This window comes from Alosa alosa, chromosome 22, assembly GCF_017589495.1.
Source record: "Alosa alosa isolate M-15738 ecotype Scorff River chromosome 22, AALO_Geno_1.1, whole genome shotgun sequence".
NCBI lineage: Eukaryota > Metazoa > Chordata > Actinopteri > Clupeiformes > Clupeidae > Alosa > Alosa alosa.
Genome location: NC_063210.1, coordinates 10,440,234 through 10,460,256, shown reverse-complemented (window position 1 = coordinate 10,460,256; position 20,023 = coordinate 10,440,234). Strand labels below are relative to the sequence as shown.

General features: G+C 40.5%; 2 protein-coding genes and 1 long non-coding RNA gene across 5 annotated transcripts in view; 2 read left to right on the top strand and 1 right to left on the bottom strand.

Moving 5' to 3' along the window:
* Positions 1 to 3,862, top strand: part of abcc3 (ATP-binding cassette, sub-family C (CFTR/MRP), member 3) — a 48,647-nt gene extending 44,785 nt beyond the window's left edge. For 2 of the 3 annotated variants that reach the window (XR_007192316.1, XR_007192317.1), the window contains exons 27-28: positions 146 to 294; positions 1,296 to 1,431. Coding sequence is in view for 1 of the 3 variants with exons in the window: in XM_048232592.1 (XP_048088549.1) it covers positions 148 to 294; positions 1,296 to 1,454; positions 2,297 to 2,463; positions 2,806 to 3,000; positions 3,319 to 3,430 (780 nt within the window). In the remaining 2 variants the exon portion in view is untranslated. Of the gene's footprint in view, positions 1 to 145; positions 295 to 1,295; positions 1,455 to 2,296; positions 2,464 to 2,805; positions 3,001 to 3,318 lie in introns of those variants that run through there. The other variant, XM_048232592.1, reaches the window with a different exon arrangement.
* A 7,030-nt stretch (positions 3,863 to 10,892) lies between these two features.
* Positions 10,893 to 14,379, top strand: wfikkn2b (WAP, follistatin/kazal, immunoglobulin, kunitz and netrin domain containing 2b). Its single transcript, XM_048232505.1, is given in 4 exon segments — positions 10,893 to 11,447; positions 11,739 to 12,183; positions 12,186 to 12,857; positions 12,860 to 14,379. Coding segments are annotated over 4 exon segments (1,704 nt in total). The 5' UTR covers positions 10,893 to 11,249; the 3' UTR covers positions 13,249 to 14,379.
* A 264-nt stretch (positions 14,380 to 14,643) lies between these two features.
* LOC125287069 lies at positions 14,644 to 17,460 on the bottom strand. The gene is made up of 3 exons (XR_007192296.1): positions 17,442 to 17,460; positions 16,959 to 17,110; positions 14,644 to 16,052 (listed from the first exon to the last, which is right to left on the bottom strand). It is a non-coding gene; the product is annotated as an uncharacterized LOC125287069 (long non-coding RNA).
* Positions 17,461 to 20,023: the final 2,563 nt, after the last annotated feature.

Here is a 20,023-nt window from a genome sequence, read left to right as displayed (position 1 = left end):
ATTATTGTGTGTGCCTCTATTTGTCTATGACTAGTTCATGGTTGCGGAGCTTAATTGTGGGAAAACATTTGTATGACCTATTCCCTATTTTTGTTTGGTGTGTGTGTGTGTGTGTGTGTGTGTGTGTGTGTGTGTTTGCATGTCTAGGCTCCCTGGGAGATCGAGGATAAGAAGCCCCCCTCAAACTGGCCTCCACAGGGGAATGTGGAGTTCCGGGACTATAGTGTGAGGTATCGTGAGGGGCTGGATCTGGTGCTGAAGAACCTCTCGCTCCAAGTCAAGGGCGGAGAGAAGGTGCGTCCCATAAAAGAAGACTCTCACTCTCGCTCTGAGCACTGTAGTCCTCTTGGACCAATTCATGTTTTTAAAGTGTTGCACAGTACAGTTATAGTGCATATAGCTGATTGTAGAAAACGAGCTACAGATATTTAAATAAATGTATTAGTTTACTGATTAATGAACAATAAACACAATTATATTTGTTTTAGTCAGTCCAGTAGACCTGCCCCATGACTATTGTTGGATTGCAACACAATTAAACATTTCCCTTGATAATGATGACAAAATTACACAGTGATTCTGCAATACGTGCCAATACATCATTGTATTTGTGTAACTGAAGATGACAGACACCTAAAAGGCAAAAAGCAGGAACTGTGTGTATGTAATCGCTGTATTGTGGTGGTTCAACTGAAATGAAACAGTTTAGGTAAAACAGAGAGTCAACCCCAGACAATGTTCTGTAGACTGTTTATATTAATGCAGTACCAACTCAGTGTCAGGAGACTGCAGTAGCAATACAATTCTATTATGGGGAATATAGTCATATTAAATGTGCCTTTTTTATTTTTGCTGTAAAACATACTGGTAATACAAAATGTACATCAATTTGAAGTAAGATATTTCTATTTTGATACCTAAAATGACTAATGTATCCTGATATAGGTGCTGGTGATGCACAGTCCTTAGGGATCAGTCAGTCTGAAATTCACATTTTGCTGGATGAAGCAAACAATTTATAATCTCTCAGCAAAGCATATCTGCTCTTTTACATAATACATGAATTATTCATAATTCATAATATCTAAAATTGAGATTTTAGTTGTCTCTACCCTTGGCTGTGCTTATTTGTATGCATTAGTGAACATTGAAGGGTCTGTATGTGTTAGATAGTTTTCCAGGCTCTGTATACAATTCAGTCCCCAATTATCACTGAAGGAATTCTTACCAATTTCCCATTTCATACAATTTTTTTTTCATTCTGTTTTTATCGTTCTGTCTTTCCCTCTTCACAGATTGGCATTGTGGGTAGGACTGGTGCTGGCAAGTCCTCCATGACACTCTGCCTGTTCCGCCTACTGGAGGCTGCATCAGGCGACATCACCATCGACGACGTCAAGATCGCCGAGATCGGCCTTCACGACCTCCGCTCCAAACTCACCATCATTCCTCAGGTCCGTCCGACCCCCCAGCAGGGCCCCCCAGCATCCTCACTGGCTCCACCTTTCCATCTCCCCCTGCTTGTTTCTGTTCTTTATGTGTCTTGTTAATACCGACATTCCACTATAAATTTCTTGGCCAAATTTCAGAGTTTATTATTTCATAATAGTATAACATTTGGATTTTTTTCCCCCTTGTGTTGGCATAAAACATTCCTATTGAGTGGTGCCATAATATGTAGCATTGTAGTTACTTACCTGTGCTGCATTTTAAAAGGGCCCTGTGCTACCCCTAGGCTAACAAAACAAGCTTGTAACATCTCCAGAGGCTAATTAATGCTCTTTCCCTACATAAAGCAACCGTAACTAATTGGTTATAAGTTTGCCTGCCAGATTGTAAAATATGATTTAAAGTGTGATTTGTGAAATGGTGTGCTCTTATTTTGGTATGTGACCTTGATTGCCTTGTCGAAATTTATTTTCTTCAGTCAACTACAGACAGATATGAAACATTACTGTTGTACAGCAAACTATTTGTATAGACAACAGTCTCTTTGATTATTGTTGTAGAGGAAGCCATTGGTTTACGACCTCCGTGTTCAGACAAACTTCATGTTCAGAAATTGTGTAATAACTTGGAATCTTCCATCCATGTTCGACATGCTCTTTCCCAACTCTCCAGGCTCACTGTGTCATTCTTCCTCTTCTGGTGTCTCTACATGTATTCCCCATAATGCCACTCTTGATCGTGTCTTAAAACACAATAGTTGAAGTCAACTCCAACATTTCCTAAGAAAGCCTGTGTGTGTTTTGTGGGGGACACACTCTGTTCTAATCATGTCCCCTGTGGTCCACAGGAGCCTGTGCTGTTCTCAGGGACGCTGCGGATGAACCTTGACCCCTTCGAGAAGTACAGCGACGATGACCTCTGGAAATCACTGGAGCTGTCCCACCTGAAGAAGTTTGTCAGTAACCAGTCATCCAAACTTGACCTGGAATGCTCTGAAGGAGGAGAGAACCTAAGGTACTTTCACCACCACCAAGCCGTGACATGCACCAAAGACAAGAAAATGAGGGATTATCGAAATGTCTCGACAGTCTCGATTTTTGACAGTAATAATCTGCATTGACTTTGCCATGTTGATTGATTCATAATCCTTTGCTATCGGCAGCAGAATTGAAAAGTGAGAAAGCTATTTATAACCTTTCTGTTAAAAATGGCTAAAAAATTATTAAATGTAATTTTTTTATTCTATCATATTTCTAATACATAGAATAACTCAATGTTCATTTGGAGTAGTAGAATAGTCCTGTGTGGCTGAATCTGTGTGTGTGTGTGTGTGTGTGTGTGTGTGTGTGTGTGTAGTGTTGGCCAGAGGCAGCTAGTGTGCTTGGCCCGAGCACTACTAAGGAAGACGAGGATCCTCATCCTGGATGAGGCGACTGCCGCCATCGACTTGGAAACAGACGACCTCATCCAGTCCACCATCCGAACACAGTTTGAAGACTGCACAGTGTTCACCATCGCACACAGGCTCAACACCATCATGGACTACAACAGGTATCAGCTTGACCTGCAACTCCAAATACAGCAGAATCATACACATCCATGAACATAGGGTCATAGTCAGGTCTGATTCTGTGTGAAAATAGGTTACATGTCATTGTAGAGATTCATGTTGCTGGGTTGATACAATAAAAAATTATTGTATTGTAAAAATTATTATTTAGTTCAGGACTATAATAGTGCTTTCCATGAATAGTGTATTTAATTGTGAATTAACACACGGTGGTTGGCTTTGGGATCTGACATCAATGTGTGAATTTGGGTGATTTGGTTTTGTTTCCCTTTTATGATGCCTCTCTTTCTTGTTTGCAGAGTTCTGGTATTGGACAAGGGACAGATAGCAGAATTTGACACACCGACGAACCTTATTTCCCAGAGAGGAATCTTCTATGGCATGGCAAAAGATGCTGGACTGGTTTTATAACATGGTGACCTCTCTCACCCTCTCCCTCTTTCTACGTGATTTAAACAGTGCCTTCAGACAATACCGAGTGCCAGTGAATGTACGTGTCATTTTTATACACAAATGCAAAGCCAGGACCCATTGTCATTTTTATGTTTGTTTGTTTTTGTTTGATTGTATACAGTATGTGTTTGTATGTTTGTGTTTTCTACAGAAACCTACAGTGCCACTGTTATTTGCGATGAGCAAATTCTGATAAGCCTATCTATTTTTGTACTGTACTATTTAAGTTACCTTTTGCGAGTTGTTCAATAGGGAAAAATTTAGTCTCAGTTATGTGTGATTCTTTTTATAAAAAAACAAATCAAAACAAATATAAAGAACAAAAAACTTGAATTCTATCGCCAAAATTGAAGTGATGTCCATGCATTTATTAAAAAAAATGATACTCTGTGTTTCTGTGTTCTGTCGATTATTTTTTAATTGCATGTGAGTATACATAGAGAAAAACCTCAGTTTAAAAGCGATCATTTGAACTCCAAAAAATGTTCTAATAGCAACATTTAATTTTTTGTTCAAAATATCAAAGTACCAAAGGTCATAGTTGTAGTATGTAAAGTTTATACATACAAACACAGACCAATTTCACTGAACAGATAAAGTACACGCACTAGAAAAGAACATGAATTTTGATACAATATGGCCAATACCCCAACAGTTATACAGTTTTAATAGTTGCAGTTGGATAAAGCTCAGTATATGTGGCTGTCAGATTTCCATGGTCTGGGTTTAAGAGGAAATATGGCATAGATTAGGGACTGTATTCATACAGTCTGTTGCAAAGCATATGCCATATGAGTTTGAGCATATGGTGGTGATTAGTCTAAGAATTATGCTTGAAGTTTTGTTCATTTGTTTGTTTGCTTGGGTGCATTGGATCGTAAAATATAACTAACTAAATGGAAAAGAAAACATTTTGTCAGAAGCTAATTTGGTGTCCACTTTGAGAAACTCATTTACGTTAGTGTTCTTATTGTATTACAGTATGTAACAATTGGTAGTTTTTTTCTGGTTTATAAACCCTCACAACCCTGACAATTCCAGCAAAGCATTTTTAGTTAACTACAGGGGCTTAAAGTTGTCAGGCACTCTGCCGGAATTCAAACGTTGGTCAGGCTATTTAAAATTTGAAAATAATTATAGATTAAGGTTTTGAAAATGTCTGATCATGTCGGCCACAGACATTATCCTTGCTTTAATCCCTGCAGTCAGCACTATTATCTGCATTCAGTAAAAAAATGAACCAAAAATAGCTTGATTTTGCATTGATTTGCTTGTTTGATAGACAGCTAGCTTTATAACTATTATTTGGTCGCTCGAGGTACCTCTGCTCTTGTTAATTGTTCATTTCATGTTCAACATGTTTTAGTTTATCAGCTCAACAACAAGAGAAGGTTCCAGTCGGTAAAAAGCATGATTCAAAATGAGGATTAAATTGTTATGATCCCAGGAAAAAAATAATACTGTATTAGTCACAAGTATCAAGTCTTAGTGGAAGTAATATATTAAAAAATAGAGTTCAGCATTAGAGGTATAGCACAGTCAGCGTAGAGTTTCTGCATTCTTGGACTGATGCATCATCAAGATTTATTTTTGATCATTTTTTTTCTGGCCTAATCTAGAATTGTACAGTTGGTTTAAAAAAATGGATTACACTTGAAGGTATCTACATAAGAGTGACAGGACATGTTATAAACATAAACAAGTCATAAACGTTTATGACATAACGCTTCTGTCATGTGTTATGATAGTTTCATGTGTTCATGACAGTGTCATGTAACCCTTATGTAGATACCTTTTTTTGTAATTGACTAAATTCATATTCATATCACACCCGATGTATGAAACCACAGGATAGCAGATGTATGTTTAGCCATGTAACCCACTTCAAAACCCTTTTACAATTTTCCTGTCAGTGCTTCATTTCTCCTTACATTTTAATAGATGCCTGTCATTCCTGCAAGAGCTACTTTCAGTCAATTCATTCCATAGGTGAAATATGACAAGTCACACAAATTTGGCCAGCCAGTCAAACTGGACAAATTAAGGCAATCGTTGACATTTTATAATTGAAGTCGAAGCAAGAAGGTAACAAACACTGACTGACCTTTTTGAAGGAGCCCTCTCTTTGAAATACCATCGTTTGATGTTTTAAATAGTTTTATATCCAAACCTGGCACTTGAAAATGGCTTAATTGAAAAATGTCAGCATGCGTTTCAACACATGTTGATGTTCAAGGAATATATCAGTGCTTATATAGATACCACTACCACACAGTGACACACATGCAGTCACTGGAAAATATGGAACTGTTGAATATCGAATATCGCTGTGGAAAAAAGCAGGTACGTATTGATGTAGAAAAAGACATTAATTTATAGTAATAAAAATGATTGGAAATGCTGCTTTCATGTATAGACCAAAGTGTCAACTTCATTTTTAAAAAAATCCATTAAATGGAATCATTAATTTTGTGTGTCAAACATTTCATCAAGGAAATTGCTCAATAGAATGAGATGGCCTCACAAAAATCCTTACAATGCCATCTGTAGCTATTTTTACCCCTCGAATCAAGCTTAGTCATGACTTGTTCGCCTGTGCCAGAGCAACATTCATCATCTGATATGAATCGCTGCTGTCTTTAAGGCTCCTAGTGAATGACAAACCCCTGGCGGCGACCACAGACTTCCTGATGGGAGAGCAGTTTGCGCTCAGATGCATCCCAGCATGATCGCTTCTGCCGCAGGTCGAAGGACTACGTGTGATGGAGCCATTTCATCAAGGCATTACTAAACAGAGTAGGATCATCTCTCTTCTTCTCAGCCAGGAGGATGATGAGAGTGGTGGTGGGTGGGTGGGGGTGCACTCCCCACTCCACCCCACCACCACCTGCACCATCATCTCTGACAGTTGACGAAGCAGAGTGACTGGCTGATCCCAAATGTGCTTGGATGATAAGTAATGTCTTTCCCCTGCAGCCAAGCTACAATAAACATGAGAAAACTTGGCACCCTCTTGCCTCAAAAGAGCCCAAAAGCGCCTCGGGCCGAGGGATTAAATTCAAATTTAGAAAAGAGGAGAGCGAGAGAATGTGGGGGAAGTGGTGACAAAGCAAGAAGCTCCTTAACCAGCTCAAAAACAGAGAAGCCATTATCTCTGGAATCATCTCCGCTGTCAGTCAGTCAACCAAATGTTCTCCGTTGGATGTCTGAGGTGAGGAGGATGTCTCCTCACCACCCTCCCCCACGATGTTCGCAGCGCATATTCGCAGCGGCTTCAGGCTTGCTGTGGTGTTTTCTGGGAAATGTGATGAGTGAAGCGCTGCCTCTCTTGCCCTGGGCCCCTAGTGAAGGTGTGAATGCCTTAGTACTTGACATGACAGAGACATATCAAAGTATTCTTGGTCTGTGTAGGAAGTTACGGTTAATCAGCAAAAATGCCTTTGTGTGTTATTTTTAGTTTCTTTAAACTAGTAATGAGTTTAGAAAATAAAAATCCATCACATGGCAATTGGTCATTTATGTTCAGCTTGTGGTTACTCTTGTATAAACAATTTAACAAAAACATTTGTCATAAATTGAGGGCATTAGGTGGAGTTAGATTTGGCGAGTTAATAAATAAACTTAATATTTGCACTTGCATTTACCAGCCCTTTTCTGTGTGTATGTTACAAACATAAAAAGATGATCATGAACCTATTCATCTTCAAAGCAAGTTAGATATGATATGGAACCACACATACTCCGTACTCAGAAAACAAGTGCAAAATTAATAGGAATGGTTTGCAGACGGATTTATCATGGTGAATCTAAAGAACCAAGTTCTCTTTGTTGCAGGAATCCATTTACTAATTTAATGTCACGGGCAAGATCCTAAGATCAAACGCTGGTGGGTCAGTTCACCGCTCCCACATGCCACACAATGGATGTAGTTCATGCATGAGATACTTTGTTCATTGCCTGACATTGTACTCTGCCCACTGTCTAAATTAGGGCTCCTATTCTGTGGAAGTTACCATTAAACAAAAAACATGCATCTGTCCAAATGAAAAAAAAAGATGCTTAAGGGTGTCCACATCCACATGCATCATTATGAATCTTAATTACTCTTGTTTCATTTCCTATGTGAATGAATAACTGAAATAGCCAAGGGGCAAATTTCGGTTCAATACTGGAAGGCCCAGCGCAATCACAATTTCTGGGAAATGACATGTTCAGTGAGTATAAACAAGTCTACTCCCACTCACTGTGTTGAATCAGTGAAAGTATGAAAGCTAGTGTGGGCATAACACTTTATAGGGGGATCATACTCACACACGTACATAAGCCTAGAGTTTTGCAGCCATTTACACAACCTTGCTATTTCGGTCCTTTAATCTCTAGAAATAATCAGGCTATTATTGTCTGCCCATTCATACCCTTGAGATGCATCTTTCCACACTCTGTCTTAAACACTGTTTGACAACAGTTTACTCAACCTGCTGCCAAAAGGTATTTCATCAAAGATGCTGTGGTGCCCTTATAAGAAGGGCACATAAGGTGAAGCCAACTCCGACATGACAGACATTAAAGAATGCGCTACGCTCCAGCGATCCATCACAGGCAGACGTGTCTGTTGATGATAACACTGTGTTCTCCATGTGGCAAGTGATTAAAGTGGACCCTGAGACTGGCTCCATGTCAGCTGCCGGCTACTGCAGTGGGTCTGACTGACCTGATGAAAGGCTGTGAACGGGAAAGGCTCGTCGGTTAAAAACGTGATGTTAATGTTAAGCAGGGTTTTGTCCCTTTTTTTTGCTATTCATTGTGGGATTTTCTGTACTACGAGTATAGCCAAATGCCTTTGTGTCTCACCATAATAAGCTGTTTCATTCATACAACCACAGGTAAATACAAGGACTAGACATTTGGTCTTGTCAGTTTCACTATGGCCTTAAAAGAGTTGTGTGATGGGTTAAACAAAATATTAACCTACAGGGTTTGAAAATGCATCGTGGTTAAAACTGACATACCAAACTAATCATTGCTACCAGCCTTGCTGACTGCAGCTCATTTTGTGTGTATAGAAACTGCATGCTACAGCATACACACTGAAGGAAATGAAAGATTATGTAAAATAAACACTGCTAACCCATGGATTTATTTTGCCCATTCTGCCATTTCATTCCGTTTCTGGTCTTTCATTTTCAAGATCAAACACACAAATGGTAAAGAAATAGTTTATTTTATCAGTACACAGGTAGGACACATTCCCAAAGATAATATATTTTCCAGCTTCTCTTCATTATCTTGATCTCCATGGTCCCTCGAGTCATCTGTGAACCTTATCAACATTCCGACTGGATTTCTTCACATATATCACACTTCACATATACCTCACATATATCAATGTTACACGCTTGTGCTGTGTGGACTAAAAACAATTTCACAAATGCTGATTAAAGATCTTTCTGTCTGCTGTGTCCTCATTTGACATCCAAACGCAACTGATTGTGCTCTCACATTTCCACAAAGGGTATCTGAGGACAACATTTTTTTTTTCATGAACGGGCGCCTGGAGGAAGGCATTTGATTTACTGAGGAGCTAATCCATGGCATCAACACAAGTATTGTAAATGCTGATGCATTGCATGTGTGATGGGGATTAATGGGGTAAAACAAAATTGGTCTTGTGTACAATATAACTTGTTTTTACATGCCACTATGAGCATTATTGGCTTGCTTTCTGCATCTACTAACAAATGTTAGTTTGTTGTTATATATATATGAGAAGAACTACACATATAAGTGCATGAAAAAAGGCGTATAAATGAATAGGTATAAACATCAGTTATGGCAGTTATAAATCATATCGCTTTGACAACCACTAAATACTGCAGATATAGGAGATGTGTTCTCCTTGATTCATTTTATTCTGTAGAACACCACTTACACACAAGAGTGTGAGAGTACACACAAAGTTTTGTTCAACTTCAGCACCAACTTAGATCAATAAACATATTAGAAGACTCATCTAACAGGAATCAGTTCCTAAAAATGTGATAGTTTATAATTATACATTGAGTGGAATTAATCATTTAATAATTGTATTTTTACCATTAAAAAAAAATCAACCAAATGTTGCATCAAAAGATGCTGGACATGCAGTTATTACCCCCAACAGTCTCTAAATAAAACAAAATGTGATATAAAAAGTCTCAGCTAAATATTTTTCATAGCACAAAACACAGTGGTGCTCCTAACAAATTCAGTCCAAAGACTCCAAATCTCCACATCTCCATACTCTTTTAAAAACATGTTCATTTCGAGGGATGTCACGCTCTAAAGAATTGATGGACATTCATATGACAGCACTCGTATGATTCCTGGGGATGAGTTTTCTCAGAATGTCACAAGTGGTCCTTCCTGAGAAACAAGTGTGGGCATCGTTGTGTCCTCAGTAGAACCCTGGCCACATTCCATTAGATTTGGGTTATGGAGATTTTTTTCACTCTGGATTTCTCAGACACTTTCTCTTTCTTACACTTCTGAAGCATACAAATCCCACATGGGTTGCAAAGATGAAAATATCCTCCATGTGTTCCTAAAGTGTTTTTATAGTCCATTATACATTCATGTCCTGTTGAAAAATGCCCCATAAAAGGGGCTTGTAAATAAATAAATTAAAAATGATCTTCTACTGGAGCAAAAGGCAAGAGTTTTGTGCTTTAGTTATTTTTCATACTGAAAGTTAGAGACTGCTTCAAGAACATAAATTTAATATGTTCAAGTTCAAGAAATTTCAGGTTAAAATAATATGTTTGTAGGAGTGACTTTTGTCAGACAATTCTACTTAATTAGCTGTTTATTCAGTGAAGAGAAGCCATTTCTAAAGCTTTTGAGGTAAATTTCAGTAAATTTCAAACAAACATGATGATTTGACATTGATTGATTACTGTATTATACAAAATTTGTTATGATTGTTCAAATAAGAAGCCATATCATAAAATAAATATGTATAATTCAGTTATTTATCAGTCATCCACAGCTGTTGGTTTAAGAACACCATGAAAGGGCGAAACAGAAAAGTGAACAGGCGTACAAAACAAGTGGTCTTAAATTGTGAATATCCGTCATACCATAAAGACAACATTCAGTCAATCATTTTGATTGTTTTCATTTGATTTGATTTCCGTTTTTGATTAAATGTTTCTTTTCATAAATGTTTCGATATTTGCAGACTTTATTCAGTGAGGCGGATGTAGGCTAGACTCTTCTGAATGTGTTAAGCGCAAAGCTCGCGCACTGTACAGAGAGCCCTCTCCTCCTGTTGCGTTGAGTGTATGAAATGGCGCGCAAATGGTTAATGCAAGTCAACAGTTTCTTAAAACAGGCAGGTGTCCTGCCAGTACCAACCCAACTTTACGACAGATGTTTTTGAGTTTCTTTTCAGAACTCAGAAGCCATTTATAACTGTCATTTTGCGCGCAAGGACGAGTTATGTGGTCAGGCTAATCGCATGTGCCGTTATGGACAAGCAGTTCTGGTTGACAGTATCAGAGTATAAATACCGCGACTTAATCTTTCATACAACCTCAGAACAGAACTGAACAGATTTTTGCTTGACCTGACACTGCTGCGACAACAACCAAGCCAGCGCTAATAGGCTACTGAGATTTTGCACCAATTGAATTTTTGAAAACTTCACTCACTTCTTAAATTAACTTGACCACTTTCAAGCAAATTTCAAGCACATTTTTAAGTGCCTAGGCAGTATCCATTCAGTATCCATTTTCGAAAGATGTGGTGGATGCTGTATCCTCGCTGGATTTGGTTCCTGGCTGGACACTACGTGATTTTCCACATGGATGATCGCGTAATGACCATGACTTTGCCTAGAGTCACGTACTCTCATGCGGGCATCTGTCCCAATGACATGAACCCCAACCTCTGGGTGGATGCTATGAGTACCTGCACAAGAGAATGTGAATCAGACCAGGTGAGTTTTTAACCCTTGTAATCAGACAGATTGAAGTAGAAATTTATGCTTAATGCATTATAATTATTCTATGAAGCTTCAAGCTTGGTGCTGTATTTTTGTTGCATTTTGTACAGTGATGTTTAATCTGTTTTAACTGTGATTTAGTATTTATTACATTTTAGAAGTTTTTATCTACATTCATCTTTAGTAGAGATATTAAGAATACAGTGAAGTTAGTTAAACCACTTAAAGACATTGAGAAGCAAAACTTAACATTAATCAAAGGAATGCTCTCACTGCTTCACCAAGGAATGTGAAACTTTTGAGAAGTGCTGCTCCAATGTGTGCGGAAACCGAAGCTGTGTGGCGGCCCGCTACATCAGAGAGGGGAATTCGGGTCCCGTGGGGATGCCCAAGGAGGCCACCTGCAACAAGTTCATGTGCACGCAGCAGGGCTCCGAGTGTGACATCTGGGACGGCCAGCCCGTGTGCAAGTGCAAGGACCGCTGCGAAAGGGAGCCTCACTTCACCTGCGCCTCCGACGGCATGACCTACTACAACAAGTGCTACATGGACGCCGAAGCCTGCTCCAAGGGCATCTCGCTGTCTGTGGTGACCTGCCGCTTCACGTGGCCCAACACGAGCCCTCTGCCTGCAGGCACCACCGCCCGACCGACCACCCCTCTCCAGCAGCTGACCACGCCTGTGGACGTCCAAGCCCCAGTCTTGGTGGGCACCCCTGCCCCCCAGTCCGTGTACGCGGGGAGACGGCCAGCTTCCTGTGTGAGATGGCCGGCAGGCCGCGGCCAGAGATCACCTGGGAGAAGCAGACGGAGGACACCGAGAACGTGGTGATGCGACCCAACCACGTGCGCGACAACGTAGTGGTCACCAACATCGGCCAGCTTGTCATCTACAACGCCCAGCTGCAGGACGCCGGTGTCTACACCTGCACCGCCGCCAACTTGGCCGGCTCCGTCCAGGCCCACTACCCCTTGTCGGTGCACCAGAAGGAGCCGGTGAAGAGGGAGGAGCGGGCCAATGCCACCCAGTTCCCTGCCGAAGAGTGCCTGAAGATGCCCGACAGCGAGGACTGTGGGGAGGAGAGGCTGAGCTGGTACTACGAGGCCAAACAGAACAGCTGCTCCACATTCACCTACGGCAACTGTGGGAAGAACCAGAACCACTTTGACTCGTACGAGTCGTGCATGCTGGCGTGTCGGCCGGAGCTGGGTGCCCCCTGCACCCAGCCCAGCCTCCAGGGGCCATGCAAAGCCTACGAGCCACGCTGGGCATACAGTGCCGCCCTGCAGCAGTGCCAGTCCTTCATCTATGGCGGCTGCGGTGGCAACGACAACAACTTCAAGACCAAGGAGGCCTGCGAGGATGCATGCCCCTTCCCCAAGAACCACCACTGCAAGCCGTGCAAGCGCGCCACAAGATGGTCACCAGCTTCTGCCGGGCCGACTACGTCATCCTAGGCCGCGTGACGGAGATGACCGAGGAGCAGGACTCGGGCCACGCCCTGGTGACGGTGGAGGAGATCCTGAAGGACGAGAAGATGGGCCTGCGCTTCTTCGGCAAGGAGCCGCTGGAGATCACGCTGCAGAGCATGGACTGGGCGTGCCCGTGTCCCAACGTGACCGCCGCCGACGGCCAGGTCATCATCATGGGCGACGTGACCAATGGCATGGCCATCCTGCAGCCGGACAGCTTCGTGATTGGCTCCAACGTGAAACGCGTGCGCAAGCTGCGGGAGGTCATCAACAAGAACACCTGTGACATGCTGAAAGACGGGTGGGTGGCAGTGGTAGCATAGTGGTTTAGGAGCTGGGCCAACAAGCAGTAGCATGAAGAGTTGTGGGTTCAATTCCCCGCTGCCACCGTTGGGCCCTTGAGCAAGGCATTTAACCCCATGTTGCTCCGGGTCCCTTGTAATAGAACTGACATATGAAAGTCACTTTGGAAGTGATGAATAAATATAAATGTAAAGAGTTCATTCAGTGAGACCTTGCAACATGCATCACGTATCAACAGATTACATTGATCAGATTACTTGTCGTATTTTAGAGATATATCCCACAAAAGAGGCCCTAAAGCATATACTAAGTTCATTGATAACGAAAAACTCAGTTGAGTTGATTGAAAACTAAATACTGTTTGTTGTTACTGTGATTTGTTCCTTGTTTGCATTAACTCTTTTACCTCTGCAAGTTTTTTTTTTTTTTTTTTTTTTAAACATCTCTTACTGTAGATACTTGCTTTCCACAAAACCTCAGAACAATGTTGCAGGTCAGGAACTGGACCTCTTATGTAAAATTGTGTTCACAGGAAGCATGTTTTAGTATCCCTCATGTTAGAACGAAAGAACATGTTTGTGGACATAGGAAGCATTAATCAAATCCATGTGCGTGCTCAAATCCCTGGGAGATTGTTCCTCACTGTTCCCTCTGCTTCAAAAGGCACCCCATGCCTGCAATATAAATTTAAGTTGTAGAGGCCGGGTCTTTAAAAGGACCTTACTGGAAATTAATTCTTTGTTGTGGTTGTAATTTAACAGAGAAAAAGTCATATTTTTGTAATAACCATTTTTGTATACTTGTTCTTGCATCTCACACTTTGGCCTGTTTAAATGGAGTTTGACAGCTATATTTGTAATGTAAAGTTAGCTTTTGATGATGAACTTGCACAAGTTGTATTATATTTTCAGTAAAACTTACCACTCGCTCTGCTCAGATTTGAATGTAAATACATAAATTTATAGCTATCAGAAGCAGGTAGTTTGCTATATTTGCTGTATTTATTTGGCCTTTTCACTCTCTGGGATAATAAAAGCCTATTTATCATTCCTTTAGTATAATTCAAGCACATATCATTTAAACATTTCTTGTGGTAATGTAAACATTATATACATTATGTGTGTATTTATATATTGTTTAAACAGAACATACTTAAGGTAAAATAAACATTTGGATTCACTTTTATACTGCAGCTGTCTTTTTTTTAAAGTCTTCGCTTCATTCATTATTCCTTAGTCTGTCTTTCATATCACCTACCACATACAAATATCAGTGTCAAAATAGTGCCACCATGCCAAGAATAACAGACAAAAATGTCATCAGAAAAAAACATCTGTGAATGTCATCAGTGTAGGTCCCTGTTTATTAATTAGGCCCCCTGCCCACCCACCCACCTCTCTTTCCCCATCCTCCTCACAACCTCACCTCAGCCTTAAGACCAAAGACACTGTAATATTTCCAAGGAAAGGAAGGGCCAGGATGAAAGTAGGTGGGTCTTTGACATACTTACTGACACACATACACACATACACACACACACACACAAAGACACACATATATATATACCGGTACACAGAAAGAGACACACACACACACATTATCACCGACATCCTACAGAAGGATCTCCTCATAATGTGGGCCTCTCTCTGTTGATGTACAAACCTCTCCTTTGCCTTCTTTTTTTGTCCTAATTTCTCCCAGCAGATGGGGAAAAAGGCTCGGCTCACTGGTCACACACTGAGGAACAGGGAGGGCTGAGGCGGGTAGTGAGGAGCTCTGGAAGATGAAGGGCTGTTTGGATATGGGGTTTGAACTCTGTGGCATATCCAGTTTCTTGGCAGATGTTTCCTCAGTATTTCAGGGTGGGCTTCAAATGTCTACCCCACCACAGGTGTATGCATAGATGAAATGCCAGATGGGTAAAAAGAAGGTGTACTGTATTGTTCCAATGTGCTGCTGACTATATTTCTTCATGGTAGGTTATCATCAATAAGAAACAGCCCATCAACCGATTTATATTTCACAACTAGTAAAGATAAAATCTCTTTTGTCTCTTTTGTATTGAATGGTTGGTTCACTGGTTTTGACTTGAATTGATTTTTTTTTTATTGAATTCAAATTTTGAATGGAGTCTGCCCATTTATAGCCTAAATTTGGTCTTTGGTCCTGGATACAGTTCCTGTCAAACGTTTCAACCCCAGCCAGCGGTCTTTACGGTTCTGAAACGGTACAGCTGGGTCCATGCAAAAGCCAGATCTCATCATGACCCGAAGAAGTTCAGTGAGTCTATGCACATGACAGGTGGTCCTGGATTCTGGGTGGCATGCGTGAGAGCAGAATGATAAAGGAGACCTGGGAATATCACTCTCATCCCTCTCTCCCTCCCTCCCTCCTGTCCCATTCCAAACCAGTGGCTTTGCGTTCCCTCTTGCGCATCTCTGCTCTCCCTCCTCGAAACAGCAATGATCCATTGCGCCATCAAATCGTAGCGGTGTCATAAAAGCTTAGGTTTATTGTGTTTCGTGCCGTGCTCCTGCTCCATGTAACGACTTGAGGATCGTGGCAGCATGCAGTCATGCTTCTGTGTGTATGTGTGTGTGTGTGTGTGTGTGTGTGTGTGTGTGTGTGTGTGCCACGGTCGGGTGTGTTCCTCTGAAAGCACGCCAAGTCCATTTGCGATTGATTGTTGTGCAAAGCTCCACTCCCGAGGATGTACTGGGTTCGTTCCTATAGAGCTACCTCTGTTTCTTCCATCTGGTCCTCAAAGGAAGTTAGTGGCATACTCCACATGTCTGTTTTCCACATTGGCCAAATTATTACAAGCCTAAGGACGAAGGGTATGATAACAGCATAAACAATTAATCATTTTAATATGCAACATTTGAAGGCTATATAAAGCATTTGATCTGGTAATTTCATTCAAGTGATTTATATAGAAATCTATCATCAATGTATCATTAAAAACACAATCCTGTCAATCTAAATGGAAATACATTTCTGCTTCAAGGAGCTCAATATATTTCAAACATAAGCAGTGGTCAGTGTCCTTGGTAAAATCAAGGCAGTAAATCTGTTTTACCTATCACATGCTAAATTCATGGTGTACGGGGTTAGTTTGGGATAGAATAGGATTATCTACAGAAGAAATGTAATTTAAATAGAATATACACTTTGTTGCATTATTGCCTTAAAGCATTTATACCACAAGGAATAAAAGTTCTTTGTTTTGCATATGTGCACAATATCTATTATCAGATACTGTTTATATCTATCACACCTATTATATTTTATCACATTTATATATCCATCACATACTTCCAACCATATCTATCATATCTATCTAACCCTGTCTATCACAGCTCAACAGTATTCACAGCTCAACAGTATTCACTGATGATAAAATCATGTCTCTGTGTATTACTGAGTACTTCTTGGAAGTAAACAGAAGAAAGAACTAGGACATTTTCCTTAATGCTTTGAAATGTGGCACCACAATAAAAGTCCACTTATAAGATATGCTTCCTCAGAGGTGTTCAACAGACAGACTGGTTAAAGAATGTCAATTAGTCTTGATGATTTTTTGATGATCAGCAACAGTAGCTTGCATCAGCCTAATTGGAATGAAATGTTCCCCCCAAGCTTTGTTGACATGCATTCCAGTACCTGCCGATGCACATGCTCAAGTCTCTCACATTTTAAAATGTGTAGGTGTAGGTGTGTAGGTATGCACCTCCTGACATTCAAGCTCTGTTTTTGCTTTCTCTGTGCTGCGGAACCACAGGGAGGCTGTGGCCCTCTCTGCCTTCCCCGGCCTTGGATCTGCCTGGACCAGTTCACAACAGTCTAGCCCAGAGAAGTATGAAGGGCGGAGCGGGTGTTAGACTGTATACATACAAACAAAAGCACTTAAACAGTATGTGGGAGGAAGATAGAGAACATAGTGCACTATCAACACAAGACTGGTGGAATGCCGGGCCAAGTAGAGGTGTTGGTGCCATGCAATGTTGTATCGTTTGTATCAGGCTTTAGTTGAAACAAAGGATACTGGTGAATGTATGACATAAAGTTAACAACAACCACAGAGGTATGGAGGCATGGGCATACCACCAAACACCTGCCTACTATCATGTAACAAGAAACAGGCAACATCAGGTAAAGCATGATAATTCCTTTAACAAAATTAAATTAAAGCTATTAACACAGTATTCTGTACCTGCCCCCCTATGTGTGTGTGTGCTTGGTGCTGTTCCCAATGTGTAGGAGAGGTCAAAGGCAATTTCACAGCTCCTCGAGTGGCCTAAATGTGACAATGAAACAACTTAGTAAAAGTAAAAACACTGCGTTGTAACATAGAGATAAAGCATAATGCTTTTATTTTTGTAAGTATCAAGCTCTGTGTGATGGTGTATCACAGTAGCAAGCAAGGGAAGCGAATTTGTTTCATCTCAACTCAAAAGCAGCGCTCTAAGTCAAGCACTAGGTGGCCAGTGCAGAATGCATCTTTATATGTTGCGCAGTGTAGCCTAAATTCAGTTTGTTGTCAGACGTCTGACACCAAATTACAGAGCCCCTAAGGGGACATGAGCAAAAAAAAATCTAAAGTTTAGTTTCATGTGCTCACATGAAACTTTCATGTGCGCACATGAAAGATTCACGTGAGCACATGAAAGTTTTGTGTGCGCACACAAAACCTTTTCACATGAAACTTTCATGTGAGCACATGAAAGTTTAGTTTCATGTGCTCACGTGAAACTTTCATGAGTTTCAGGTGAGCACATGAAACTTTCATGTGTGCACATGAAAGATTCACATGAGCACATGAAAGTTTTGTGTGCGCACGCAAAACCTTTTCACATGAAACTTTCATGTGCGCACATGAAAGTTTCACAGCATAGAGCAATGCAAAAGAGCAAAAGAATAAAATTAGTTTTTGTGCTGAAAACTACACCAATTTGAAATCCCGATGGTTAGAGAATGTTAAATATGTTCAATATCCCTAACGGAATGCATGTCTTCGCCAAAAATGACAAAATACGATGTTATATTAATAATGCAAATGAACGGCAAACTTTGAAATATAGTCTGAAATGAGATGTTATTATCATTGACATTGAGACAAAAGGGGTATACAATAAAATCCGATTGTAGCCTACAGCAGCCGACTATTTAGGTTAAGTTTATAACATTGTGGACGGCCACCAAGCGTCTTCTGCCCCACGGCTGCGCGCGCATCTAGTGTTGTTGGTAAAGGGAAAAAACCTGTGTATAGCCTATCTGACCAATAGTTTCGGAGCAGCCGTGTAGCGTTCAAGAATCTTTACTTTTTAGAGCGGGTGATGAATAAATGGATATTGAATAATAAAAGTTGGGCTACTTAAGCAAGCTAATATCCAAATAAACACCAGTTCTGTGTGGAACTATTTGTATTAATGTATTTTGGCAAGTAGCCTACATTTTAAACTGCTACAGCAAAATTCCCTGATATTCCATGACTTTGCCCCAAAAATGATAAAAATTCCCTGACTTTCCATGTCTGGAATAGACTTTCCAAAATTCCATGATATTCCAGAAATTCCATGACCCGTGGGAACCCTGACCGTTTTGTAAGCTAGGCTACTGGAACAGGGAGTCTAGGCGTGCCTTCTGAATTCGCGATTCATCTCCAGTGTAGGCCTAATGGGTGGAGAGCAATCTTCGATGCCGACAAAGTCGTTATAGGACTGTGATATAGCCTCAAATGTTATTGACGTCTCGCGTTTGGCTGTTTGCGAGAGTGCAGCCTCTCAAGATATTTTTTTGCTAATCTGAAGCACAACAGAAAACAATGAACCTACCCGTTTTGAATACAACAGAGGGTGAGTCCTCCTTAGAGTGGGCCAAAATATATTGTGTAGGCCTACGTGTATGAACTTGTTGTCCATTCCACTACAAGCCGAATGCTAATGTTACCAGCTTAAAAAATAGTTGGAAATGACTACACACTCAATTCCCAATTCATAATACAGTACAAATAGTAGGCCTAACCATTGTGAAACGCAGTGCATTTTTTCATGTCCAAAATAGCTTAGGCTACTGCATTCCTGCATATGAACTATAAGGAATTACTTAAGACAGCTTTGATATTCAAAAAACTGCAGTAGTTTTTTGGTTTGCTTTAAAGACTGTCAGCAGTAGGTTAACATGCACCATAACTTTGCACCATCACCATGACACTCATTCACACAGAGCACCTTACCTTACCTTACCTTACCTTATGCACAGAGAATCACAGGCTCAGTCCCTGCCTCAGTCATTGCAAAGCACATCTTGTTTGATTAATTAATCACCCACTATGTGGATACTGTTTTTTTTAGAATTGTGTTATTTAGTATAATTTGTATTTTAGTATATTTAGTATTATATATTTATCTTCTACTGTCCTTATTGCTTAGTTGTGTTTTTATACTATATAATTTTAATTACTTTCTGCTATTAGTGAATGTGTGTGTGTGTGTGTTGTCTGTATCCTACTGTGACCTTGAATTTCCCCTGGGGATCAATAAAGTATCTATCTATCTATCTATCTGCATGTGTTAGAGCAGGCTAGCTGTGGGAAAGTTATAGATAAGTTGTCATCTTGTGAGATTTTGAATCATATTGTTTTCTTTATTGGATAAAGGTCTGTGACAGCCTATGTCTGTATTTCCTAGTTCTGTGTTCACACTTAGTCTTTTAGATATGTTGTGAACCTAGCATTTAATTAATTTTTCATCAGATAACTTATTCAGTGCAGGTTGCCTGTCATATTATGCTGGT